The 27720-nt window shown below is 42.0% G+C and overlaps 1 protein-coding gene across 2 annotated transcripts; it reads left to right on the forward strand.

Moving 5' to 3' along the window:
• Positions 1 to 50: 50 nt before the first annotated feature.
• BRAP (BRCA1 associated protein) lies at positions 51 to 27720 on the forward strand. Of its 2 annotated transcripts, XM_010995850.3 has the most exons (12): positions 51 to 281; positions 2018 to 2179; positions 2856 to 3054; positions 4276 to 4465; positions 8418 to 8531; positions 10230 to 10378; positions 13873 to 13948; positions 14407 to 14545; positions 14914 to 15023; positions 17085 to 17174; positions 21679 to 21782; positions 25278 to 27720. In XM_010995850.3, the coding sequence occupies exons 1-12, from the start codon at positions 200 to 202 to the stop codon at positions 25639 to 25641; spliced, it is 1779 nt and encodes a 592-aa protein (XP_010994152.2). In that variant the 5' UTR covers positions 51 to 199; the 3' UTR covers positions 25642 to 27720. The 2 variants fall into 2 exon arrangements, with proteins under 2 accessions (XP_010994152.2, XP_031298590.1); XM_031442730.2 differs by lacking the exon at positions 21679 to 21782.

Here is a 27720-nt window from a genome sequence, read left to right on the forward strand (position 1 = left end):
CCGCGCCTGCGTATCCTCCCGGGTCAGCTACGGCGGCCGGGAGGCGGAAGTGGAGGTTGTTGTGGTTCCGAGGGTTGCGCGAGAAGCTGCTGCTGCTGAGGCGGTGGCCACGCTGCCCGCCCCGGGCCTCTCGGCCTCTCGGCTCGTCTCCCAGCCTCGCCTGAGCCCGCCGGGGCCCGCGCCGGCCAGCGCCTGCCCTATGAGTGTGTCACTGGTTGTCATCCGCCTGGAGCTCGCAGAACACTCGTCGGTCCCCGCCGGCTTCGACTTCAGCGCCGCCGGTGAGTCCGGCGGCCTCGCCGCCTCCCCTGTAGCTCGGGCTTGAGCTTGGGGGCTCGCTGTCCCTGAGTACGGGTCCGGGTAAGGGCCGCAGCGAGGGCTTTACCTCAGGAAGAAGCCGAGAGGTGGCTGGGATCCCTCTCATTCCATCCGTTCTTAGGAAGGGCCTTCCCAGATGGCATCCCTGGGAAGCCTTTCCTCTCCCTTCCTTCCAGGTGCCTTCCCACGGCGGCTCAGTTTATATTTGGGCGCGTCGCTCTGTCCGCCCTGGGTTAGAATTGTTTGAGTTGATTCCCTCTAGGCTTTGTGAAAGTAGAGACTGGGTCCTCAGCGACGCTGACAGACCCTGGTTTAATTAAATTGTTCCTCTTTGGAAAGCTATCCATTTAGGCGCCCTGTAGCAAAATTTATAATTTTAACTAAAATTGGTACACTTTCTATATCCGAACACTGTATTAAACACTTTGTGTGCGTTTTCTCTAATTCACAACAACTCTATTAGGTAGATGGGTGTATGACCCTTTTACCGATTGGAAAACTGAAGCCTAGTGTTTAAGTGCCTTGCCGACTATTATCTGTAAGTGGCAAAAACTGGTATTCTAACTCAGAGAGCTGGATTTGAGAGTCTGAGTTCTTCATTATCAGCCACACAGCCTCCTTAGTGGGGAATACAGAAATATTTGTTTCTTGGACCTCAGTCAGTCACCTGACAACAACATTCGTTCAAGAGATACTTTTTGAATGCTCACTCTCTGTTGGAGCTTTAGATGTGTGCAGAAAAAGAGACGTGGTCCCTGCTCAATGGCACCAGCAGTTCGCTCCAGTTAGTGGAGACAGATTAATTAAATAATTACAGAATAACTGTAGAATTACAACTGTGTTAAGTGTAGTGAGGGAAAGGAAGAAACAATTTGGAGAACTATTATAGGAGGATCTCTTTGGCTTGGAGAAGGGGTCTGGGGCTAGTAGGGATGATGTCATTGCAAACTTCCCTGAGTATGTGAATTTTGGAGCTGCAAATTAAAAATAATGATTTAATAGGCTACTGAGTCCTGAAAGTCAGCTAAATTGACATTAGCCACATATACACGTCTGCATGGGTCAGTCATTGATCCATTAATTTATTCAGCAGATCTTGAAAGAGTTTCCAATGTGTGCTAGGCAGTGTGGTATAAATGCAGAGGATATAGTGGTGTGCAAAACAGGCCTGGTCTCTGCTGTGACAGAGCTTATATTAAGGATATTTCAGTCAGGTCTCTACATTTCTTTTCCATTTTTGTGTGTTTTTGTGATTTAAGACAAGGATCACAGATTTTCATGGCATGGTAGAGTAAGGCTAACCCAGGGTGTTTAAAAAGTTTCTAAAAGTTTTTTAAAGTTTTTATTAATTAATGGCCTTGATACCTTCAATTGTGGCTCAATAACCAGTTTCACTTTACCGAGTGTTACTATATTGTTGGTTTATCTGAGTAGAATAATCACTGTCAAAGCTCTTACTCTTGTTCATTTGCTTTAAAGTGCATGATTTTCACTAGAACAGCCCTGCATTTCTGAATATATTGCACTGGGCATTTGTTGACTGTCACGCACTGCAGGAGCCCCAGAGGTGATATGGACACTGCAAAGACATCTTACAGTTTTTTGGGGAGAGAGAAAAGGGAAACCTATGGATGGAAACATTGAGAGTGGAGAGGAGCTTGTTTTACTACCAGGTATTAATTTTTCATGTGTTCTTTAGTCGGGGAAATGTCTGATGAGGAGATCAAAAAGAAGACACTAGCTTCAGCAGTAGCCTGTTTAGAAGGGAAGTCACCAGGGGAGAAAGCAGCAATCATACATCAGCACCTTGGCCGTCGGGAAATGACAGATGTGATCATTGAAACCATGAAGTCTGACCCAGGTATGCTGCCTAAAACCCTAGGCTGTCTTTTGTAAATGTTTCCTGTTTTATACTTGGTGTTCAGTGAGCCCCTGATTATGACCCCGAGCATACTTTTATCTTTCAGAGTCTCTGTGAGGTTACATGAGGTTGTCAGGCCATGTTTCAACTTCTCTAAATATTTATCCTAAATTAATGCTCACAAGCTGGGTTGATAACTCTGTTCAGTGAGGAGAGCTACTTACCACCTAGGTCAGTGGCAGATCATGTTTCATCCAGATAAGCATGTTGTGTCTCCCCTGGTCAGCTCACTCCAGTTAGGGCAGTGGATGTATATTGCATCTCCAGCGTGGCGGCGGTCAGAACTGGCAGGTTTGGTTTTCAAACTTAATAGTCCTGAGTGTTTGTCCCCTTGGGAGTGCATAATGGAAGACACCTGCTTTATTTTGGTACTGCCAAATGTAAGAGCCATCCTTGAGTTTCTGAGGATATTAATGAGATTCTTTAACGGGGCAGGGAGCACTTTCAAGTCAAGATGCCCCCAAAATGCTGTTGTTCTGTGAATATGGTTCTTAATGCGATACATTATAATTGCTCTATCAAAGTTTATTTATCTGACTTCAGATTTTCATCTCATTAGAATTCTTCAGCATATTTACTATCAGTGTATAATCTGCTAATTTTTGGTTTGTAAAAGATGAGCTGAAAGCTGCAGTGGAAGAAAGGAAGTCTTCTGAAGCATCCCCCACTGCACAGAGAAGTAAAGATCAAAGTAAAGAATGCGTAAATGCTGCTCCTGATTCTCCATCCAAACAGCTTCCAGACCAGATTTCATTCTTCAGTGGAAATCCCTCAGTTGAAATAGTTCATGGTATTATGCATCTGTACAAGACAAAGTAAGAAAAACCCTTTCTTCTTTTGAGTTTATTTTTGCCATAGGGCAGAGAAAAAAAATCTCTCACCCGGAAGGGAAGTGGATATCTTAATTTTCAAAAGGATAGTACTTTCATGTTTTATGTGTTAAAAAATTCTGAGATGTTTTATATGTGGTTAATCTTACAGTTTGGGTCAAAGCTTCTTATCAAAGTAATATGTAGGTACACTTGAGAAAATACCTAGGAAAATCTTTCCTGAGAAGGTAGGCAACAGGTGATTGGGAGATTGAAAGGAAGGAAGATAGAAAAGAAGCAAAAAATTATAAATGATCTGTAACATCATTGTAGTTTCATATTCCCACCAAGTCTTTACTAAAGAAGCCTCTCAGAGCAATTAATGGGTTGCAGTTTCATCACATCTTTCTTACCCTTCTCTGTGGTCCAAACAAGCCTCTTGGAGGCCAAAGGAATGGAAGCATTTGGCTAGATAAATTTACAGCCTGGGCCACCAGCTCCTTGGATAATTGGCAGGTGATCTCTTTAGAGGCTTTCCTTGTCCTAACTTGTTTGTTAGGTCCCCACTGGGAAACAGAGTAGTACTCAAGTAGCCATTTTGGATCATACCTGATCACAGCTGCAGGGAGTTTGCAGCATTTCAAAAGCAAATTGCATTGTGAGAGGTTTTTCTTTCTCCTCTATTCCAGTTATTCCAACCCAGCAACACTTCTGTAATCTTCAGTTACATCCTCGTGGTTCAGAATTCTCCTTCTTGTATTTAGAGCACTTTTGTCTTTTAGACCCTTTGAGAGAAGTCAGTAGTTAGAATTGTGCGTCCACATTATCTAATGACAGTTATTATTAAAGAACGAATGAAAAAAACACTAAAGAGAACAAACTACAAACTGCAAATTTGCCTAATGCAGATTTTTAAACATAACAAGGCTTTAACAGAAGATTAGAAATATCAGTGGTTAAAAAAAAGAAAAAAAAAATCAATGGTGGGTGAAATGTAGAACATTTCAAAGCTTACCTCAAACTCCCCTGCAAGTATATACATTCAGGGATTCTGCATTTGCCCATGTAGTGTGTATTTTCAGGTAAAACAATGAGCTGTTTAAATTGATTATAAAGTATTATAAGTTTTTTTTTCCTATTTTCTTGGACATAATAATTGTCTAATTAGTGTTGTCTGAACTAACCATACCTCATCTATTCAAGACAGTCTAATTATTGTCTTATTAGTAAGATGACCTCCTTAAAAGAAGATGTGAGGCGCAGTGCCATGCTGTGTATTCTCACAGTCCCTGCTACAATGACCAGTCATGACCTTATGAAGTTTGTCGCCCCATTTAATGAAGTAATTGAACAAATGAAAATCATCAGAGACTCTACTCCAAATCAATATATGGTGCTGATAAAGTTTAGTGCACAGGTAAAAGTTAAGATATTAAAAATCTCTTTGCCACAGAAACTGTTTTTGAAACTGTATGATACTGGCTATGTGTGATTTGCAACGTTTTGCACTTAAGAGCCTTGATATCTTCTAGGGTATTGTTGTAATTCTAGAAATATTTCCAAATTCATCAGCAGACATGCAATTCTAATTCATACCCATTATTTTTTCAGAATTGGATTGGGTATGAAATCTAGGGTTGTGTTTGTTGGTTTATTTATTTATCCGTAACTATTCCAGTAGAACAGTAGCTCCCAAACTTTTTGAAGCTGACACCATATTATTTGCCATTATAAGACTGCCCCTGCTTTTATCATTCTCTTTTTAGTAGATGTTCTTTGGCACATTTTTGAAAATAAAATCAATTTTATAGTTTAAAAAATTTTTATTTATTATTATAGTATAAATTTCGGGGAGGTAATTAGATATTTATTTGTTTATTTACTCTGATGGAGGTACAGGGGATTGAACCCAGGACCTCCTGCATGCTAAACATATGCTTTACCACTGATCTATATCCTCCCCTTTATATTTTTAAAACTTTGGTTATAAGAGGAGTTTTGTGACACTCTTTGAATTATTAAAGGTGCTTTAGGGTTCTAACTGGAAATCACTGCAATAGAGAGACAAACACTGAAAGAATAGTGATGTTTTCAGCTTTTAAAATCCTTGAGCATTGTAACAGAGACTTTTTGATTTAGGTAGGTTTTGCCATCTAGTCTGTTTCACTTGTATTAAACATCATTTTGCATGCACCTCGGCTCTAAAGTTCTTAGAAAGATATTCTCTTGCTTTTACATTTTTGTTCTTTTTTTTTTTTAATCTCTTTATTTTTAGGGGGGGAGTTAATTAGGTTTTTTATTTGTTTTTAATGGAGGTACTGGAGATTGAACCCAGGACGTCGTACATACTAAGCATGAGCCTCTCCCACTGAGCTGTAAGCCCCCACTCTGTCCTTTGACCAAGTACAAGGTGCTTACGTTTACGGATCTTTTCTGAGACTGTGATACAGCTTACTGCATGCTCTTTCCCGTGGGGATAGAGCCCTGACCTTGGCATCATGAGTTGTACTATTTATTTGTAATACTGGATCTTCGGGTCTGAGGCTCATCCTATCACGGATTATCTAAGGCCTAGAATTACCCTCCTGGTATAAGACTTGAAGTTGTTAAATTAATATTGGGCCCTAGTGAGAACAGACTCAGTAGCCACCTACTCCTGAGTACCTGCTAGATGCCAGGCCTGTGCTAGGTGCTTGTCATGCGTTAGCTCCTTGAGTCCTCTCGGCTGTGCCATGAGGTAGGTGTCTTTCACATTTTATAACTGAGGAAACAGACATAGGTAAGTCACTTGCCCAAGGCTTTACAGCTAATAAATGTCACAGTTAGGATTCAAACACAGTCGGTCTGACTCCATAGCCCGGGCAACTATGTTCTTATTCCCTTCTTTTTCTCACCAGAGAATTTTTATTAAGAACTGGGTCAGGGGAGGTTATAGTTAAAGTGGTAGAGCACATGCTTAGCATGCACAGGGTCCTGGGTTCAATCCCTAGTACCTCCTCTAAAAATAAATAAGTAAACCTAATTACCTCCCTCTCCCTGCCCAAAACAAACAAATAAAAAAGAACTAATAGGCCTTCTCTGTGTCTTTTGTCATCTCCTGAATTTCCGTTGGCCTCAGCTTTCTGCATGCTGGAGGTGTTAGATGTGCCCAGAGAGTTGTACTATGACCTTTAGGAACCTTAGTCCTTGGGTAGGGAATTTGTTATTCAGGATACAGGAAGGCAGGAGGGGGTTCAGTTTTATAGTCCCTGGGGGCAAAAAAGGACAGACAACCTCTCTACGGAGTGTGCTGGCTCATTTTCCCTTGCATGCTCAGGCCAGCCTAGGAGACCCCTCTTTTGAAACTTAAAAATATGTTCTCAGCACTAGTGGATCACTGTGATAGTAAAGGAATCCTGATGATAATGGATTTTCCTTTTTCTGAGTTCATCCTGAGAAGAGAATAATAAAATCAAAGGAGTAGGAAAAAACAAAAGCCGAGTTTCTTTAAATCTGGGGCTCTATACAATGCAAGCATTTTAAACGAGTTGTTTCTTCCGTGTTTTTTGCAGTCAGCTTCAGGCTTTTGTGCATTTCAGCGATGGGTTGAAGTGGGAACCACATGTATTTTGTGCCCTGCTATTGTCCTAGTACATAGCATGGTGCCTGGCACAGGCTGAGTGCTCAGTTAATATTTGACTAGGGGAAGTTGTATTTCCAATACCAAGATTTTAAAGAAATTGTGTTCAGAATGTACACTTCTTTGATATATATAAACAGCTTCCCCAAGAAGGGAATAATTTATTTGGTGTTGAGTAAATTTGGTCACATTTCCAGTATCACCAATCTTTTCCCTTCCTCTGAGGGGGCATGGTCGCTTAGGGAGCATTTACAGAGCTGGGGGCGCCCCCGGTTCCTGGTGGTGCCGGCAACCCTGAAGAGCTGGCCCACGGCCCTCATTCCCTCTGCACCTGAAGCCGGTTGCTCATTGTGCTGCTTGTTCATCCAAAAGTATTTGAGGAAAAAGTCATTCCTAAATGGGGTAAACCCTTTTAGGCTGCCTCGTCTTAGTATTAAAAGACATTTAATAGCCTAGAACTAGCTTTCAAAATTTTGAATTTCAGATGCACTGTACCCAGTACACAGGTTGTTTCCTGAAGGAAAGCCTCCCACTGCAGTCCCCCACTGAAAAAAAAAACAACTTTGTTCAGAAGTGAGCATCCTTCCTCAGTGGCTTAGCTCACTTGGTCGTATTAAGAAAGCATAAATAAGTAAGAAGCCACACTTGAATTACATCATCAGAGTGAAATGAAAAGCTACTGAAAAACTTCCAGTGGCTGTAAGATTCAGAACCCTGTGAGTGCAGACAGCAAGGACTATTTTTGCCTGGTACAAGTTGAATCCCTCCCTGGAGGTTGGCAGTGCGGCATTTCCTCTTGCTGAACACCCTTCCTCTCTTCACGCAGCTTGTCTGCATTGGTAGGGCCAGAGCACACAGCTTCCTATGTTTGGGCGGCTGCCCGTGTAAGAGTGAAGGCCAAGGCTTGTCTGAGCTCAGCTGCCTATGAAAATTGCTGAGCTTAAAAGCTGCATTTATCCCTGTGGTACTTTCTACTAAGGCTAGACAGGAAGGTTTGATTTACTTGTATCCGTATTTACAAATGGATGTGTGTCTTTGCAGCTTTCTGTGTCTTCCACTGCAAGGGAGCGTGACCATTAGTGTTTGGAAGGCTGGTTCACCTTGGACCTCTTGACTTTGGCCAAGGGTTTAGCTTTTGGTATTACACACGAGGTTGTTTAAAACTTGCTGATAGGATCCTTAACCTAACTCGCATGCATCATCATCATCATCATTATTAGTTTTATTGAAAAGAAGTTGACTTTTCATTCCATACCAGTTCCACTGGTCCTGTATTTTTTCTAACATAGATGCTGACATTTGTTTAAAAGAGCTCTTCCATAACAGTCGTTGGTTACGATTTGGTTCCAAGCTTTGCAAAAATAAGCATTGACTTTCAGCTGCTGTGAAAGTGCTGGCTAGAGACAAAAAAAAAAAAAAAAAAGAAATCAAGGGAAATGTTGGCTGTTGCTGGTTGAGTACGTATTAAAATTGTGGTAGCTGACAGCTTATTACACTTCAGTAGCTTCTGCTAATTCAAGTAGAACTGTCATGTGTCAGGAAAAACTGCAGGGATGTCAGATACTGACCTGTAGAGTTCAGTTCACTTACGAACCTGCTTCCATAAATGTTACTTTTGGTGGTTGCTTTCTCTCCTAAGTATACATTTTAAAAGCTGATGAAGAGAATAATTGAAGCCATGTGTCTTGAATATAAAGCATGTTTTCAGGCTGTCTCTCAATTTTTTCCCTTTCCCCGTTGATGTACCTAGGCTGACGCTGATAGTTTCTATATGGCATGCAATGGCCGCCAGTTCAACTCAATAGAAGATGACGTTTGCCAGCTGGTCTATGTGGAGAGGGCCGAAGTACTGAAATCTGAAGATGTAAGTGTGAATAATTCTTACCTTTGATAGAAGTGTATCACATTGGTATAAAGTTGAATGTTAAGGTATCTGTGGAGATGTACAGACTAGGCCCGTCTGTGAGACAGAAAGTTAGATGAGTGGTTGCCCGAGGCTGAGGGGGAGAAGGGAACAAGGACTGCTAACAAGGACGAGGTTTCTTTTGGGGGTGATAGAAATGTTCTAGAATTGGGTTATGGTGATAGTTGCATAGTGTTGTGACTAGACTAAAAACCACTGAATTATACACTTTAAAATGGCAAGTTTTCTATTATGGGAAATTCATCTCAATTTTTTTTTATTGCCCAAATTTTTTGTTTTTTTTGAGGAATACTCTCTTTGTGGTTGAAATTTTGAGTATTCATCTCTTCCAGATCGATGAAACATGGCCTGGAGCCTAAAAGAAATGTTTTTGTTTTAAATATTAGCCTTTAATCCTCGTCTAATTCTTGATTCTGTTTTGATAACAATTTGTAATTGCGTTGATCTCCCACCTTCCCTGGGAAGCTTTCCTATAATATGTGCTCACTTGGATCATTTTATGAAATAGTAGATTCAGCTCTGTTATCCTTTCAATATTTTGTTTCTTTTAAAGTAGAGCTAAAGGTCTTTTTACCTTGAATTCAGCTTGATGGGGATAAGTTCTGATTAGATTGTTCTGTCATTAGATTAGGTGGACTCAAAATTGGCACGTGCTAAAGTCAGGCTTCCCTTTTGTCAGGTGCTTGCAAGGCCTTGGTTTTAGAAATTCCTTTCTCTAAATGAACACAGCTTCTTGAGAGATTTCCTGTAAATATCTACATTCCAGGGACCGTAGATTAACGTGACTTTTGTCAGCATGTCCTTATGTGTTTGCCTCCTCACCTTTGCCTCAGTGGTCCTAACAGTTGGTGGAGCTCGGGTCAGACGTTGCTGTGTTAGAGGTGCCTCTTTGACCACCCAGACTGTTATGTCCCCTATTTCACACCCTATTGTAGCTTCCTGTTCTTTTCTTTCATAACACTTATGACTATTGGTAATTACACTTTTTATAAATCTTGAATTTTGTCTGTCTCTGCTAGATTCTAAGCTCTGTGGGGACAGGGACAGACTGTTTTTTTGGGACTTACTGACTCTGTTTTTTCTCACCATTGTTCCACACCTGGAACAGTCTCTGGCACACATAGAGGGACTTACTAATTACATGTTAAATGAATAAATAAATAAAATCTGTGTCGTTGATACTACTATCACTTAGTGGAAAGTGTTAAGTTTTAATTTACTCTGTGGAAAAATCATTCAAATCCACTCCTATCCTCCTGCTTTTTTTCCTTTTTTGTTCTATTTTAGTCATGGCCATTCAGAGCTAGAGCTCAGAGACTGCTAACATTTTAGAGTCTCTGTTAAGGTCTGGCAGCAGGCTCCCTCCCTAGAATGTCAGCTCCCTGAGGGCAGGGATCTCTGTCTGCTTTGTTCACCACTGTATCCCTGGTATTCCTAGCACAGTGCTGGGAATAAAGGAGGTACGCAATTAATACTTGTTTCATGGATGAAAATCTTACCAATTTAGGTTATTTTCACAAAGCAGTAATACTGAGAACATCCTCCCAGGAGTCAAAAAACAATAGGAAAACTATTGCTTTAAAAAAATATGTTAGAACTGGTGGATGAGTGGGGCTCACTGGAGGTGTTTCCCTGTAGGGCGCCAGCCTCCCGGTGATGGACCTGACTGAGCTCCCCAAGTGCACCGTGTGCCTGGAGCGCATGGACGAGTCGGTGAATGGCATCCTCACCACCTTATGTAACCACAGCTTCCACAGCCAGTGTCTGCAGCGCTGGGACGACACGACGTGAGTGCGGGAGCTCGTCCCCAACCCTGTCAAAGCCCGTTGTTACCCTTTCCCAGAATTAAAAGCAGCCACACATCCCTACCCCCCAAATAAACCACTCCAGGTATTCGATTTTATAAACCTGTTCAAGGACAACCACATGGTCAAGAGGTCACATGGAAGGGCCATCCGTGTTTTTTCTTTGCTTTCCTCGATTCACATGGAAGTCAGCGTTCCTAGACCAAGTCTAGAAGGCTGATTCTGAATCCTTCTGGAATGTCCCAAAGCAGCTTGAGTTGTTCTTTCCTTCCAAGAGCCAGAAAATGAGAAGGGGGAAAACGTAAAGCTTAACTTGGAGACTCTTACACTAAAATGAAGTCTGGGTCTAAAATCTTACTCATCACCTGCGCTATCATTTACTTTGGCTTTCTTACCAAAGATTACTGGGCCACGGCAGTCTGATGTTTTGGGTTTAGCGTGCTGTTGGTGGCTCGGTGGCCAGTAGTAACGCAGTCACTGAGTGTGAGGCACACGCCTGGCCTGTTTCCTAATGCAGCAGAGGCCTCATTTGTAGGGTGGTGTTGTGCAGACGAAGAACTGAGGTATAACTTACACTTTTTTTTCTTTGTTCTGAATTAAGGGTTGCTGCTCTGTTTGCAGACCACATTGTGGGTTTTAGCTAGAAAGATAGATCAGATGCTGGCCTTGTGGTTTCCCAGTACAGAGAGGAAGATGCAGAATCAAATAATCACACAAATAAATGTGAAATCACAGCCATTGCAAGCGTTACAAGGAGCAGTGTTGCAGCGTTGTGCCTGGAGGACAGGACCCTGACCCAGCTTGGGCTGTCTGAGAGGTGGCGCCACACGGAGAGTGAATAGGAGTTAGCCAGGTGAAGAGTGGGAGCAGAGAGAAGGCAGCGTGGGGAGGGGTGTGCATGGGAAGGGGAGGATCACACCCCAAAGCCCAGGAGTGAGGAGGGGTGAAAGTCCACAGGAATCTCCCTTCTCCATCGCCGCATGACCAGCTTTCACAGAGCAGGGGCCTCGTCTGGCTGTTCATTCACACTAAGCCAGAGACCTGATGTGTAGGAGGAAATCAGTAAATTTCTTTGAGCACATAAATAGATCCTTGCTCTTTCATGGCTTATTTAACTGGAGAAGAATCTTGCCCCAGTTCTCTAGAGTCCTTGGTCAATTCTGCGGTGTCATTTGGGGGTTCTTCAGAGAATTGTCCAGGTTTAAATTTGCTTTGAATAAAGCCATGCTGAGATGTATACATTCTGTAAAGTGTTTATCTGTGTCGTGTGTCCATCTGCTCCACCATTTAAATTCCGGATGCTGCTTTGTTTCCTCCACTCCAATTTTAACTTTCAGTACAAGTTAACTTTGTAGGACTGTAGCATTTTCAAGTTGGAAGTTTCCTCGAGGACCATCTTGTCCAACCTCCTCATTTTACAGAGGAGGAAACTGGGGCCCAGGGTGAAAATTAGCATGCTCTAAGTGTCAAGGCAGAGAATGCCAAAACTGGGACCGAATTCAACTCACCGGCAGCTGCCCTCAAAACTGTGCAGTGCCTTCAGCAAGTGGGTTTTGAGCCTCTGGATATGCCCAGTACAGTGCTGGGTGCTGAGTGGGAGAGAATCACAGACCCTTCTCAGGAACTTTCACATCCATGAACATGCATACAGTTCAGGGGGGGCCACTGGAGGATATAGAGACGGCTCCCCACTGGGGGGGTCTGGAAGGGCTGCTTACAGAAGGCAGTGTTGGCCCCAGGTCTTGAAGGGTGGTTTCTTATCAGGGAGGATTTCCCCAGATACCTCCTCAGGAAAGTAAGATGACAACCCATAATTATTTTTGAAGGGAAGGCAGAAAGAACAAAAACTTAATTATTTTTTAATGGACAGATGAGGTGATGTATCGCAGAGCTAACTGTATGGTACTAATAAGTTTATTTTTGTAATTTTTCCCCCCTTTTCCCTTTTTATTCTCAGGATCATACATTTCAGAAAGATCATTCTGGCACAATGTAGAAAATGAGATACCAGAACTTGTTGTTTTCTTATCTCACCGCTGCCACAGCCACCACACAGACTGAAGGGGTGACAGAGCTAATTTCTACCCTTGGCAACGCTGCGGCGTACAAGCTGCCGCGTTTGTTATTTCTTCAAGTGTCTCCTGTCTTCTCTTTTGATACTACAGAAAGAGACAGACTAAATCTTTTAGCTTTGTCTTGGGAAACACAGTCCTTATCTGCGATAAGAGCTTGATGTTCTTCCTGCTTATTTCCTTTTCTTGGTTTTATTTAATCAGTTGGGTGACAAATTGATACTAGTGATATCTTGAGCCTTCTTTGTTCTCGGTGCCAATTCAGTGAGCCTCAACTATAACCCACTTTCTATACAAAAATATTCATGACTGTAATTAGCATTACTTTGTCTTGAATATAATAGAAAGGGGTTAGTGGATTTTTTCAGTGCTTCCCCCCCCCCCCCCAGTTTTACTGAAGTGTAATTGACAATCAAAAATTGTATACATTTAAGGTGTACAACTAGATGACCTGGTACATATACACATTGTGAAATTACTCACCACAGCCAAGCCAGTTAGCACATCCATCACTTCACACCTTAACCGTTTTCCTTTTTTCCTTTTTTTCTTTTTTTTTGGTGGTTAGAACACCCAAGCTCTACTTTCTTGGCAGATTTCAAGAAAACAGCACCATGTTGCCAGCTGTAGTCAACTTTGATGTACACATACCAGTTCTCCAGGACTTATTCATCTTTCACAACTGAAAGTTTGTACCCCTTGACCAACATCTCTCTATCTCCCCCTTTCCCAGCCCCTGATAACCACCTTCCTTCTCTTTGTATCTACGAGTTGTGCTTCTGTGCCATTTTTACTGGCTTTTTGTAAATCAAAACTTGAGTACTCACAGAACACTGGTGTCCTCTTTCAGATGAAATTCATTGTATGGTTAGATGTCATGTGCATTTTATGAAGTACATTAACATTTCCCTTTTTCTTTTTTTCTTATTTAGTGAAATGTACTATAGATTTTAGTTTCAACTCTCAGGAGCAACCTTGAGAGGACAGGGTACATTTTGAATGATTTAAAACTTTGGGAAGTAGTGATAAGTTAGATTGAAGTAAAAATACATTATGAGCAAACAGACTTGAAACCAAATTAACAACTTGTCTCTAGTCTCTGCTTCCCACCTGTAAATGTTTAGTCTTTGATTACCTAAGCATTAGACAGAAGAGTGGAAAAAGGTATGAAGCAGGTCAAGATTTCTCCCTTTTACTCAACTTTATCAAGATTTTGTATTTTTTCATTTTGTTTGAGAGTATCTTGAAAGTGTTTGTCTTTCGAGTGATAGCCTTAGTTATGGTAAACGTAAAGATATTATATAAGAGAGGGAGGATATAAAATTCAGCTTTGGACTTTCGGGTTCTGTGACTGCTGTCTTTTATATTTAATCTGTATCATTATTTTTTTCACATCCTTTACAGGTGCCCTGTTTGCCGATATTGTCAAACACCAGAGCCGGTAGAAGAAAATAAGTGTTTCGAGTGTGGTGTTCAGGAAGTAAGTAACGAGTGGTGGAAAAGAATGATGAACACAGCTTTAATTCTCTGGGCTTTTCTTCTGCCCCTTGTGGCTTAAATTCTTTTCCATTCTTTTTGAGACTGATTTTTTGCTTCCTTTTTGTCCAGGGTCAAGCAAAAAAATAGAAATACACAAACAATTTTACTCCTAAACAAAATACTTCTTTGCTTTCATTCTTTGTCCTTTGAAAAGCCCTAGGCTTTTGTTGATGAATGGTGATTTTTTTTTTCTCACTATTTACATGGAGTTTACATCAAAAACCAAAGCAAAAAAATGACCCATAAAAGTATCCTTGCTTCTTGGGTTTTAAGCGTGTTTATTCAAAACTCCTGTAGTAACAGCTGTAAATCTCATCCTGTGTCAGGCCTCTTTCCCCCCTGAGTGGACCAGGTCATGTATTTTTATGTAGCTAAGTTAGGTCTTAACCTCCTTTGCAGAACCTTTGGATCTGTTTAATCTGTGGGCACATAGGATGTGGGCGGTACGTGAGTCGACATGCCTATAAACACTTTGAGGAAACCCAGCACACGTATGCCATGCAGCTCACCAACCATCGAGTCTGGGACTACGCCGGAGGTGAGCATCACTCTCATTTTCTAATTTGGATTCATTCTGTCTGATTACGTCTCCACCAGAACCTCTCCGCTTTCTTTCACAGCTTGAAATCTTCCCGACAGCTGTGGCAAATCCCAGATCTCATGGTGGCCCGTAAGGCACCATTTCCTATGAATGGCCTGAAACATACAGTATAAAGAGAGTTAACACTTACACTCCTGCCCGCTTACTCTTTTTTTAAATTCAAACGATTGAACCCACTTTTAAAGAAGTATTGCAAGGGATTTAATTTGGATTTGTAAAAACAAAAATTTTGTCAAAGTTAAAGGCATATGGAGACCCTTTCATTCTGAAGAAACACGCCTTGGTTGACTTACTCTTTTCTTTAGATAATTATGTCCATCGACTGGTTGCAAGTAAAACAGATGGGAAAATAGTACAGTATGAATGTGAGGGTGATACTTGCCAGGAGGAGAAAATAGATGCCTTACAGTTAGAGGTAAGATATTTTATCAGTCATTACTGAACACCTGTTTCTATTGATTTTTACTATTGTAACTTGAAAGATTGGGCTTTTTATTCTGATTTTTTTCTTTGAGAGTCTGTGTTTCACTGTGCCTTACTATTTTCAATGTAATGTTCCTAGTTGCCTCAAGTTTAGTATTAAGGTTGTCCTCTGGGGGCAGGGAATAGCTCAGTGGTAGAGCACATACTTAGCATGCACAAGGTCCTGGGTTCAATCCCCAGTACCTCTGTTAAAAATAAATAAAAACTTCATTACCTCTCCACCAAAAAAAAATTAAAAAAAAAAAAGGTTTCCGTAGCTGTGATAAAACTGGAAGTTAAGACCCTGCCTGTTGGCATCACAGTAGCAGTTGGAAATTGAGCAAACCTGGTGAGGATGAGGAAACCCCAGAAGCATCTTCCCATGCCGGAGAAGCTTTTCCACTTATATTGGCCTGGCAGTTATGAATTGGATGCTTATATAGATAAAGCCACTTTGGGGTACTCATATAATTGAGGAAACAATAATAATAGCATGATCTGATTTTTATTCACAGTTGTAAAATCCCATCTACTATAAAATTGATGTGTAAGTTTGATGGTAGGAAGGAAAAGTTTAACATGTCCTGTTTTATATACATTTCAGCATGGTTATTTTAAAAACAAATACCTTAACCTTGGGAGGAAGTGGACATTTGAGAAGTTGCTTATCTCCAGAGTTTTAAAGTCAATGGAATGGCCTAAAATAGGGCTGATGTTGTTAACATTAATAAATTATATATGTATATATATTTTTTTTGGTGAGGGGAGGTAATTAGGTTTCTTCTTAGACAAGGCACTGGGGATTGAACCCAGGACCTCATTCATGCTAAGCATGCACTCTCATGCACTATACCTCCCCTTATAAATTATATTGATGTGGAAAAAGTTCAGATCTTTAATGTTAAGTTTTTAGAATAAGTAACTCTTCCACATTAAGTGTTTTCATTCAGTGAATATTTATTGAGGGTTGCTGTCTGTCAGCCACAGTTCCTGGTGCTGGGAACTCAGCCTTGAACGGACTCCCTGCCCTCATGAAGTGTATGTTCTAGTGGCGTGCACATTCTCCCAGTCGTCCTTTCTCTCTGTTGCTCTTTCCGTCTCTGACCTCCAAACATGATTAGATTTCGGCCAGTCTTCTAGAATGGTCTTTCCAAAATGCAAATGTGATCTTGCCACTCCTTGGCCCACATTTCTCCACATAATTCCCCAGAGCCTTCCATTGCTCCATCCCTCATACCCTGCCTCGTTGGTGTTACTTCATCTCTAAAGAGATCCTAAACATTTGCAGCTCACATCTTGGTCCTGTGTTCTCCAGAATCTCTCTCCCTCTCCTCCTGTCTATCAAGAGCCCTCTCAAATATCACCTCTCAGAAATCCTACCAGATCGTCCTGTCGTAAGCCGTCTATCCTTTCTTTGTAGTTACACGGCACTGTTTGTTCATTCATGCGCTCAGGCAGCAAGCATTTCTTGACATCCAGAATGTACAAGGCACTGGGTACAAAAATAAAGATACAATCCTCGCTTTCAAAGAGTTCACAGTCCAGTCAAGGAGAGAGGAAGGTAAACTGATGATGAAGTGCTCATGCCCTAGAAGTGCTCATATCCTAAGTGCTGTTAATGAAAGTAACAGCGATGAGGTTGCTGGGGGGCACTTAACCCAAAGCTGGGAGTGACAGGGCTGGCTTCCCAGAGAGGGGTACACGATTGAGCTGATTTGAGTTACGCGTTGATTTAAAACCATGTGATTCTAAAATCAGCCTAAATAGAAACGTAAGAGTCTTTTCTTTTTTTTAATTGTACATTTCTCTGTCCCCAGCTAGATTGTAAGCCCCCAGAGGACATGAGTGTAACTGTCACCTCTGTGTTCCCCTGGTTTATTGAGTGGAACCAAGGTGTAATATACATTCAGAACATTCCTCTTACTCTTGCAAGTCATTATAAGTCAGGTTTTAATTGAATTTCAAGACTGACAACAGTGACCTATGTTTTTGTGCTTATTCTCTGCATTTCTAGTATTCATATTTACTAACAAGCCAGCTGGAATCTCAGCGAATCTACTGGGAAAACAAGATAGTTCGGATTGAGAAGGACACAGCAGAGGAAGTAAGTTTCTGGTTTGGTGACTGCTGAAATGCCGCATGGTAGGACAGCCTGATGGTGGGTGGAAGAAGGCAGAGCACAGACAAAAAGGAATCTTAAGACTCTTTCTTCTCAGTCTGACCTAGAGGGAGAGAACTGTTTTGCCTGTAAACAGAAACCTTTGTTAGATGTCAGTTATATCTCAACAAAGCCTGCGGTGGGGGTCGGGGTTGGTGAGTGGGGCAGAAAAAAGGAAAGATCTAGAGTCAGCTGGATCACCCCAGCAAGGTAACTCTAGATTAGCATTCCAGAGGAGGGAGTGCTGAACACCTGAATTGTCATTATAATGGAGGCTTTGCCCCTGAAGGCAGTATCAGGGAACAAGAAATTCTAGATCACAAGAAGAATGAAGTTGCTCAAAAAGAGGAAAAGGAAGAGACAGAAATATAGTATTGCAAATATAATCAACTAAGCATAATTTCGGAGAAGGGAAACGGGCATATATTCTCCCCTAGGACTAGTAAATCAAAAAGAAGTTATTACAATTTTATTGTTTGCTGCGCCCTATACTAAGTTAAGGAAGAAATAAAATACTTGGTATGTATCCGAAAAAAAGAAACCTTGAATTTAAAGCCTTGAGGATTTTGGTATTTTGAGGTTAGGGTGTTGTTTGTTAACCTCAGTCAGGTTTTCTAGTGCCTTGTGCAATTCCATTTAAAAAAAATAGAAGTATGTACATGAGGGTTTGTAATTTGAGTCAGCCAGTTGGTTTGTCAACTTAGGAACAGCTGCTTTGGGGAGCTGAATACGGGCTTCTGAAACACCAAGATGGTGCTGCGAAATTGAAGTGAATATAGAGATCAAAATGCATAGTGCTATTTCTTAATAAAAAAAAGAAAAGCAGAAATTGAAGGGAATAAAATTAAGCAGAGATGCTGGAGCTTTGAGCTGTCACCATGGCACCTTATTGGTCTAGGACAGTGGTCTTCAAAATTTAACAAATGATCCTTTAAAGAAGAGGCCATTCACTACTCCAATGGGAAAAAGAGAAAAGTAATGTGATTTTGGTAGAAACCTGGCCCAGAGTGACCCAGAGTGACCCAGAGCTCCACCTCCTTGGTTTTCCCTTTATCTCCTGCATGTACAAGGAACCCTGAGGGTTCCAGAGAAGGGAGTTTGAAAACCAGTGTGCACCTGAGCATTTGTGTATAACTAGGGCCCTTGGAACCATTCTCAGGATCTAGGGACAATCATCATAATTCAGTGATTCCCTTAGTGTTAAATAAAGGCTTTTGAATTTTGTAAATGATATTTTAATAACTTTGTGTATCGTCACCAGTAACTGGGCCGTCAGATGGGGGATTCTGGGTTTGGGGCTCTCCTCAGTGGTAGCTAGTAAATTTCCTGGAGCTCAGCAGGCAGAGCCAAGCTCTTACTTTATGCCAGGCCCATGGGCTCCAATTTCTGAGGATGCCCACAAATGAAGAAAAATCAGGTCTTTTTCATTGAGGCTTAACACCAGCTTTAAAATGATCCTCAGTGAAAAGTTCATGATGAAATTCTTAACAAGAACCTTCTAATCATCGGAAGTACCTTTCCATAAGTGCTTCAGGTCACTTGACACACTGCTCTGGATGGGCTTGACTGGAGTTGGTGTGGGACGGATGCGCCTCTGACAGCACTTGGCAGGCAGAGTAGGCAGGCAGAGCAGGGGTCGTTGCCCTTTGGTGTCAAGTTTTGGGCTCCCAGGGAGGAGCCCTGGCGACTCCGAGCAGCCTCACTAATGCGGTTTTCTATGGGCTATCCCAGCGTGACCACCTTAAGTTCTTTGTGCAGACCCTGGAGAGCTAAGCTCAGGATTCTCTCTGCTTTCTAAGATTCTTTAGGATTAACTGCATTCCTTAACACATGCCTATGAAAAGCAATTCAAGGGGCAGGGATGCTAAAAATGTGACACTTTTGTGTGTTTACTTTAAGGTGGGGGCATGGTGGCCAGCAAGGGCAGCCCCAAATAAAAAGCTTGGAGGGGAAAAAGAATGTTCTGTTTTCTAGTAAAAAATGTCACTTATCTGTAAGTTAATGGGTGATCAAGCCTTTTGTCCCCCTTTTGACCCGTCCTCTGTCTGTCCATTGGCACCTCCAGCAGTAGAGCAGGTGCAGGGAGAAATAGTGACTGACCCATGCATTTCACTGTCAGCAATTCTTGGTCATGGGCTTCGTCAAAAGTTAATGCAGTGGAGGGGAGGCACCGAAGGTGAAATTCACTGTGGGCTTCAAGTATAATACAATTCCAGTCCCCTGGATGCCTTAGGTAGCATAGTTATTTTAGTGTGTGAGCAGAGTCTGTTCTAGAAAATAGAGGTCATACCCACTTGAAGTTTCTCAGTTTTCAGGGAGCCATGTGTGAAGAAAACAGAGTAGACCTTCAGTGCAGGCGAATTCCCCTCTTTTCTCTTTAAACCTCTAGCTCCATATGTAAATCGCAGTTTTTCTGTCTGGATTGTGAAATGAGCTTGGTGGGCCAAACTGGCATTTTTATTAAACAGAAGAGGTATCAGTGTATCGCATTTAATATTGTTTTGTGAAACTCTTGTTTCAGGGGTGTGTACATATACTAAGTGTTTCTTACTGAGGGCTGATGGCCAGCAATGTTTTTAAAACCACTAATTTAAACCACTGTAACATTTATCTATAGCAATATTAAAAACCTCTTTGGGGTTACTTGGTATATTTCATCTTGATTTAGATGTGTTTGGCTTTGTGTTTGTTTTGTCTTTGGTGATCAAAACAATTTAGTTCCTTTTGATGGTTATTTCTGTCCTTTCCAATTTCCCTAAACTGACGGAGTCAGTCTAAGAGAAAATGTCAAAAGGATCTAGTGGTCTTATTTTAAAACAATGTTTAGGAGAAAATTAATACCAAATAGAATTAGAGCAATTTTAAAGCTATTTTTATTTTTATGACACAGAGGAACTTTTATAAGTCTCCCTTTAATTGCATGTTCTTCCAACTTAATGATGTTGGCTCTCAAGTTAATTTCTCCAGAGCAGTTATTTTTGTTTATTTAAAAAAAAAAAGGCGACACAACGTTGTAAAATGATTATAAATCAATAAAAAATGTTTAAAAAAAAAAAAGGCAAGAGAGCAGTGCTGTTAGAGACCTGCTAGGCAGGCCTTATGGCACATATTTAAAAAGAAAGTGTTGGAAGCAGTGGCCCCTTTCCTGGCCTGATGGATGCTGCATACATCCTGGATCTCTGCTAAGAGTTCAGATCTTACCCAGAGGTCACTTTTCCTTTGCTGTAGAGCTTTGGCCTCCTGTCTAGTGCAGAGAAAGATTTAGAACCTGGCTTTGGACCCAGACCTGGGGTCCAGTCCTGGACCCACCTCACTCTGGCAGGGCCACCTCGGGCATATTGCCTTACCTTTCTCTAAGCTACAGATTCTATAAAAAGCTGACATCCTTAAGTTATAGGCTGGTTATAAAGAATAAATGAGATACTGCCTATAAAACATCTATCCGGTGCTTGGGCTGTGGGATTTAAATTCTCAGTTTCTTCTGTTTCCTATACTTAATCACCTCATAATCCACCTGTCTTCTCCGGTGGCCCTTAGACCAGTAGAATTGAGGCATTCCCCAAGTCTGTAAATCTCCATGCCCTTATGAACCCAGTGTTTACCTAGCTAGACTTCAACAGACTTCTGGCTAGGATTGCTGCCATCTGACACTTGACACACGAGAATTTTCAATTCCTCTAAAGTTTTTATGATAATGTAATATGAATTAGTTCTCTCTGTAAACTGCCTTTATATGAACTCAATAAAACAAGAACTGCTCATGTTCCACGTGGCTTCATGGAACATGAGGAAATTAATAGTGAGTTTGGAGGGAAAACAAAATCCAGACAGCTAGAGTCAGCTGTTACAAGTATCTTCAGATGATTTGGATAATACAGCTGACCCTTAAACAACACAGGTTTGAAATGCACACACCCACTTGTACGTGGATTCTTTTTTCAGTAGACGGCCGCTGCGGTCCTGAGGGATCCGTGGTGGTTGAATCCGTAAATGCGGAACCTGGATGCAGGGCCAACTCTAAAGTTAAAGTTATACTCCGCCTTTCAGGTGCCTCTAACCCCCATGTTGTTCAAGGGTCAAGTGTAACTTTGAGAATATGATCCCAGGAGTTAAAGAACAATGGGGAGTTCTGGTGTGGCCTCTGACAAACCACCTCCTGCTCTATTGCCTGAAGCTCTTTCTTCACTTTCAAGCAGTTTCACTCGACATGAGGAGCTCCTGATCCCTTGTTCATCCTGGTTTAGAGAAATGGTAAGAAAAGAAAGGATTTCTCACAACTTTTATTCCTATTGCAGAAACTCTTTCAGATGGTTGTCTAACCTTTTCTAAGTTTGGCTTGTCAAAGTTATAGACAGGTAATTGGAAAAAATAAATAAATTGCAAACTGGGCCCCCAAGGCCACACAGCTTTGTCTCTGTGAAATGAAACTGATCTCTGTTTGCGCTTTCAGATTAACAACATGAAGACTAAATTTAAAGAAACAATTGAGAAATGTGATAATCTGGAGCACAGACTAAATGATCTTCTGAAAGAAAAGCAGTCAGTGGAAAGAAAGTAGGTATAATTGGCCTATTCTTTAAATTAGCTCTTATATTCTAACAGGCTCCATAAATAGATAATCTCCTTTGTACCTATGGACACACTCTCATGGTCAAGTGTGTGGATCACCAGGTTTTCAGGGGTCTCTCATTAAGTGGAACAGATTTATTGTGACTTCCTGTTTATTGAAAAATGCAGTGTTTCACACCAGATGGATGCCATGTGGAATTCAGTGCTCTCTCCTGATGCCCAGGCTCACGATACGCACAAGCATCTTCCATTTTTGCCTGTGGAAAGCAATTTCCTTGTGCCCAGAGCTTCTCTGAGCCACGATGCCTGAGAGCTGGCAGTTATGGAAGAGACTTCTGTCTAAGCTGGAGATGGCATGTGTTCTGGCCTTGGTCAGGAATTAAAGGCCAAAGATGTTGAATATGGAGCAAAAAAAACTCATCAACAGCATGACAAGAATATACTCTACTACTGTTAATTGGAAAGATAGTTGCTGCTGATCAAAACTACCTTTCTAGTTCAAGTTATACTCACAGAAATAATTGGATTTTTACCTCCAGACAAATGGATGAAAAATAAATTTAAGGGGGATAGTTGTTCCTTAAAAAGTTTTTTTTTAATAATCCTTTTATTGTGGAATCAATTTAGTTTTATAGAAAGGTTGCAAAGATAGTGCAGAGAGTCCCATATACCTTTCACCTGTTCTCCCCCATTGCCAGTAGTTGGATATTTTTAGTAGTGTGTGCGTGTGTTGTAAAATCTATATAACATATATTTTGCCATTTTAACCATTTCATTTTACAGCTTAGTAGCATTAAGTACCTTGACAGCATTGTGCAACTAATCACTGTATGTTTCCAGGATTTATCATCCCTACAGAAACTCTTCACCAAAGGTGTTTTTTAACTGTTGTAAAAACACTACAACATTAATAGAAATAAAAATAAAAAATTCTGTTATACTCTCAGCACCCTAACATATTGAACTATTCCAAAGAATTTAAGTATTAAAAATGTGAAGTTTTCTTTTACCCTCTAAATCCTACTATCAGTGGTAACTCTTATTAACGGTACCAGTGAATATTTATTGTTCCATATCTTTTGCTGTACCCATATAGACATCTCACATCTTTTTTCCTACAAAAATTGAATAATACTAGGTACTCTATTTGGTAAAATACTCTGTTTTAGACTTTTTTTTGTATTGGCACACGTAGATCTATCCTGATCTTTGTAACATGGTATGAAGCTCCCATAATTTTAACCAGTTCCCCATTGATGGACATGTACGTTGTTTCAAGTCGTACACTGCTGTTAACAGTGTTGCAATAAGCATCCTTCTCCGTATGTCATTTAGTGCAGTCCTGTATATTATCTCTTCAAAAATTTTCCTCAGGTCCTTTCTCTCTTTCTCTTTCTGGGGCCCCTATAATGCGAATATTAGTGCACTTCTCATTATCCCAGAGTCCTCTTAAACTATCCTTATTTCTTTTCATTCTTTTTCTTTTTTCTGTTCTGCCATAGTCATTTCCACTAATCTGTCTTCTAGCTCACTGATCCATTCTCCTGCCTCATTTAGTCTGTTCTTGGTTCCTTCTAGTGTGTTACTCATTTTATATTTTCCAACTCTTTGCTAAAAACTTCACTCTGTGCATCGGTACTCCTCTTGAGTTCTCTGCACATTTCTGCCATCATTACTTTAAACTCTTCTCCGATAAATTGCCTATCTCGTCATCACGTATTTCTTCTGCGATTTTATCTTGTGTTTTGGTCTGGAAGATATTCCTCTACCGCCTCATATTGTCTATCTTTCTATTTGTATTTTTAGGTGGGTTAGTTACATTTCTTGACCTTGGAGAGGTGGGAGACGTCCTTTGCATCCCAACGGTACACTCCTCCCTTGTTACCCAAGGGCCAGGGTCCAGCTGGTCCCAGTGTAGAGTCTGGTCTGTGTGGATTCCTTCCACAGGCTTCGAGGTTGTTGTTTTCTTATTTCTGGTATCTGCCCCCTGGTGGATGAGGCTGAACTAGAGGTTTATGCAGGTTTTCCTGGCAGGACTGCCCACTGCTGGGTGAAGCTTGGTCCTGGCCCTCTGGTAGGTAGGGCTGTGTCTAGAGGTGTGTGTGGCTTAGAAAGTTGGCTGATGGGTGGGGCCGTGTTCCCTCCCAGTATGTTGTTTGGCCTGAGGCTTCCCAGCCCTCAAGCCTACAAGCTGTTGGGTGGGGCTGGGTCTTGGTGCTAATGATCCAATCAAGATGTCAGCCTCCAGGAAAGCTCATGTAGATGAACACTCCTAGAATGTCCGCCACGAGCCTTTATGTCCTGGGGGTGAGCCACAGCTGTCCTCTACATCCCCAGGAAACCTTCCAAAACCAGCAGGCAGGTGTGGCCCAGGTTCCAGTGAAATCACTGCTTCTGCCCTTGGACCTGGTGCACGTGAGATTCTGTATACACTTCCCAAGAGAATGACATCTCTGTTAAGCCCCACTGTCCTTCAGAACCAGACGTCCTGGGGTCTCTTCCTCCCAATGCCGAAGCCTGATGTGGGGCTCAGAACTCTCACTCCTGTGGGACAGCCTCTGTGACTTAACTGTTCTTCAGCTTGTGGGTCACCCACCCGGGGGGGCATGGGGACTGATTACATTGCGAGCACGCCCCTCCTGCTGTCCCGCTGTGGTTCCCTCTTTGTGTTTCCAGTTGAAGAAGATCTTTTTCCCTAGGTTGCAGTCTTTTTTTTTTCCTAACAGTCAGTTGTGTTTTTGTTGTAGTGGCGAGGAAGTGAGCTCATGATCCTACTACGCCGTGTTGACTGGAAGTCCTTCTGAGTGTATTTATTTTATAGGACAAATTCCTAGAAGTAGAAGAGCTGTGTCAAAGGGCAGGTGAAATTTTGATTTTCATAGATGTTGCCAAGTTGACTTCCAGGGAGTTCGTACAGTTCACACTCCGGTGCCTGCGCGTGGGAGTGCCTCTTCTCCCCCATCTCCGTTCTGTGGCATTCTGATCCATGAAAATGGTGTCTCAGATGGTGTTTTAATTTGTAATTCTTTTCTCGGGAATAAGATTGAACATCAGTAAGGCACTCCTTAGTCTTGAAAACTCTTCTCCAGCAAATGCAGGGAGGTCAGAGCACTTGACTGTTTAAGAATGTCACTTTTCCTCATAACTTCTTTATCACAGCTGTCATCTCTAAGCCACCCATGTAAACAAAACAGAGAAGCAGTATAAGTTTTACCATGAATCACAGAATAGTTTCTGGTATTGAAAAATTTCTGATGCTAAAAAAAAAGTTGTCTCAAGGCTACACTTGAGATAACTAGAGTAAAATTCTTATTCTCGGTAGCGGCTGCAGTGGCAGGAAGCCAGTCTGCGCACCATGGGAGGAAGGGGACTGCCCTCAGTGGATTCTGAGGTCACATCTCCTCTCTTCAATCCCAGAGCAGAAAGGAGACTGTGTCAGCAAATGAAAAATGGGCTTTGTCTCCCTTTGTTTCGTAAAAGGTGCACTCAGCTGAACACGAAAGTGGCCAAACTCACCACGGAGCTCAAAGAGGAACAGGAGATGAACAAGTGTTTGCGAGCCAACCAAGTCCTCCTGCAGAACAGGCTGAAGGAGGAGGAGAGGATGTTAAAGGAGACCTGCGACCAGAAGGACCTGCAGATCACCGAGATCCAGGAGCAGCTGCGGGACGTCATGTTCTACCTGGAGACGCAGCAGAAGATCAACCACCTGCCCGCCGAGACGCGGCAGGAAATCCAGGAGGGACAGATCAACATTGCCATGGCCTCGGCCTCCAGCCCCCCGTCTTCGGGCACCGGTGGGAAGCTGTCCTCCAGGAAGGGCCGCAGCAAGAGGGGCAAGTGACCTTCAGAGAAGCCGATGTCCCCGAGACTGTTTTCCCCGGCTCAGCGTGGGCTTGCTGGGGCCTCAGCTGAGTGTGAGGGTGGACCCTGAATAAGTACAAGTGAGGATCAACCCGCAGTCGTCTGGACCTTTCATTTGCTAGTGTGTGTGTGACGCAGGGCGAGGGCTGCCGACCAGGAGAGCTGAAGGAAGGGGGCAGTGTTTTAGATTTAGAAGGTGGCTGCTTTTTTCAACCGGAATAGTTCACTAACCTCAGACGTTCTGACGACCATTTTGCCTTCCTACTTGAGAGATGCCCCAACTCTGCTGTGCAATTGTCCGTCGTATTTATTGAGTTGTCTTTGACATTCAGTTCTGGGCTCAGATTAAGAGGTCACATTTTTTTTTTGTCCCCTCGAAGGTAACGTGACCTAGCCCTAAAGCACCAGACCTCCCCAAGGTCATAGCACGTTCTTGAGAAAGAGGTTCCTTGGGCACTGAGGAGTTATGAAAATTCCCTAGCGTAAGTCTCCTGTCACTGTTCATCCCTCCCTGCCTCTGGGGAATTGAAGAATTGGCTGAATGTCACAAGAGGCTGGGTCTGTAAACCAGGCACTGGCCTGTCCCCAGCAGCCGTCTCCTCTTGCTCCAGGTCTACCCAGTGAAAACAGACAGCCCCGGCCAGACCCAGTGGACCCAGTGTAGGGAAAAATGGTGGCATTCCCACTTTGTTTACTTGTGATGCCTCCCGCCTCATTGTGAACCTCAAAGAAGGAGGCTTAAAAAGAATGTTTGCTCCAACACTCAAATTTCAGAGTGGATTTTCTAGCACCCAGCAAGGATAAGCAGGCATTTATCAGCCGTATGAAAAGGCAGAGTGAGGCCGCTGGCGGGCTGGCTGGCTGGCTGGCTGGCTGCTGTGTAGTTCGCTGGGATCAGTATTTACTGAGTGTTTACAAAAGACTGGGCTGCGTGTTCAGGTTGTGGCTAGTGGGAGCTTGGGCAGATTTTCAATTTTGCTTTCAAGATATAACCAAAGGCTGTTGCTAAATCTGAAAACTCGAATTTTAACAAAGGTCCCTTTAAAACAGCCATATAATGCTTGTGGGCCAACAGAGGGACTGAGTACCTTCTCTAGAAACAGAAATGTCAAGTAATTCATGATAGGCAGTAATTGAGCCAAATTAAAGTAAGACCTGTTTTGAAATTTAGCTTCCAGAAGACTTAGCTGGATAGGTTAACAAGGCGTACTGTTAAATGATGAGTTTTACTTTGTCTTTATAATTAGCCAAAGTTTTCAAATTATCACACTAAAGAATTGGTTTTTAGCCTATGATTAGGCCTCATCCTCTCCGACCTAAATGTCTTACATGTTACTTGTTAGCACGCCAGCTGTATCCCTAAATCACCGTCCGTTTTTGTGGGATGCGCTGCAGCGTCTCCCAGAGGACCTCACCTGTAACTTGGCAACATGAATGTACTCAGACGTTCTCAATTGTTACGTAGGGCAGACCAACTCTGTAAGTCCCCCCGGATTTACGTATACAGATATCTTAAAGCAAGCACGGGAGTGGGAAGCAGAACATAATTCTCTTTCCTATAGAGATTCTATTTTATTTAAAATCTATTTTTACACTAGTTAGAATCCTGCTTTTTTGGCCAAGTATTTGTCTTGCATGTCTGACCTTGCAGAAGCTGGGGTAGATGGTAGCATACGAACCAAGAGAACCGGAAGTAGTTTACGAAGCTTGCTCGCTCCTCATCTCTGTGATCACCTCCGTCAGGCAGCCCAGCTGGGAGAAGAGTTTCAGTACAGGTGGGATAAGTGCTCTGAAGGGCTGTGCCCAGAGGAATGAGCAGATAGGCAAATGTTTCTAAACTACTTGAAGGTTTTTAAAAAAAAAAGTTCCAGAAAAAAATCTTCTCAAGATATGTAAAGAAAAAAAAATTTTTTTTAAACCAGTCACAGTCATGTTTGAATCTGACAAAATTACTTAAGATAGAAGCTGTTAGTGTTTTCTGCAGGATGGAAATGAACCACTTAACATATCCAGACTACCTTGAACAGTGAAATTGCATTAAAATAACCCAACTTGGAAA

This window comes from Camelus dromedarius, chromosome 31 (genome assembly GCF_036321535.1).
Source record: "Camelus dromedarius isolate mCamDro1 chromosome 31, mCamDro1.pat, whole genome shotgun sequence".
Lineage (NCBI taxonomy): Eukaryota > Metazoa > Chordata > Mammalia > Artiodactyla > Camelidae > Camelus > Camelus dromedarius.

Bases quoted from the DNA above. Each gene is read 5' to 3' on its own strand.
- BRAP (XM_010995850.3), top strand. From the start codon at position 200: ATGAGTGTGTCACTGGTTGTCATCCGCCTGGAGCTCGCAGAACACTCG. The intron at 3,055-4,275 runs GTAAGAAAAACC...TTGTCTTATTAG, and splicing joins ATGCATCTGTACAAGACAAA to TAAGATGACCTCCTTAAAAG. The intron at 13,949-14,406 runs GTAAGTAACGAG...CCTCCTTTGCAG, and splicing joins TCGAGTGTGGTGTTCAGGAA to AACCTTTGGATCTGTTTAAT.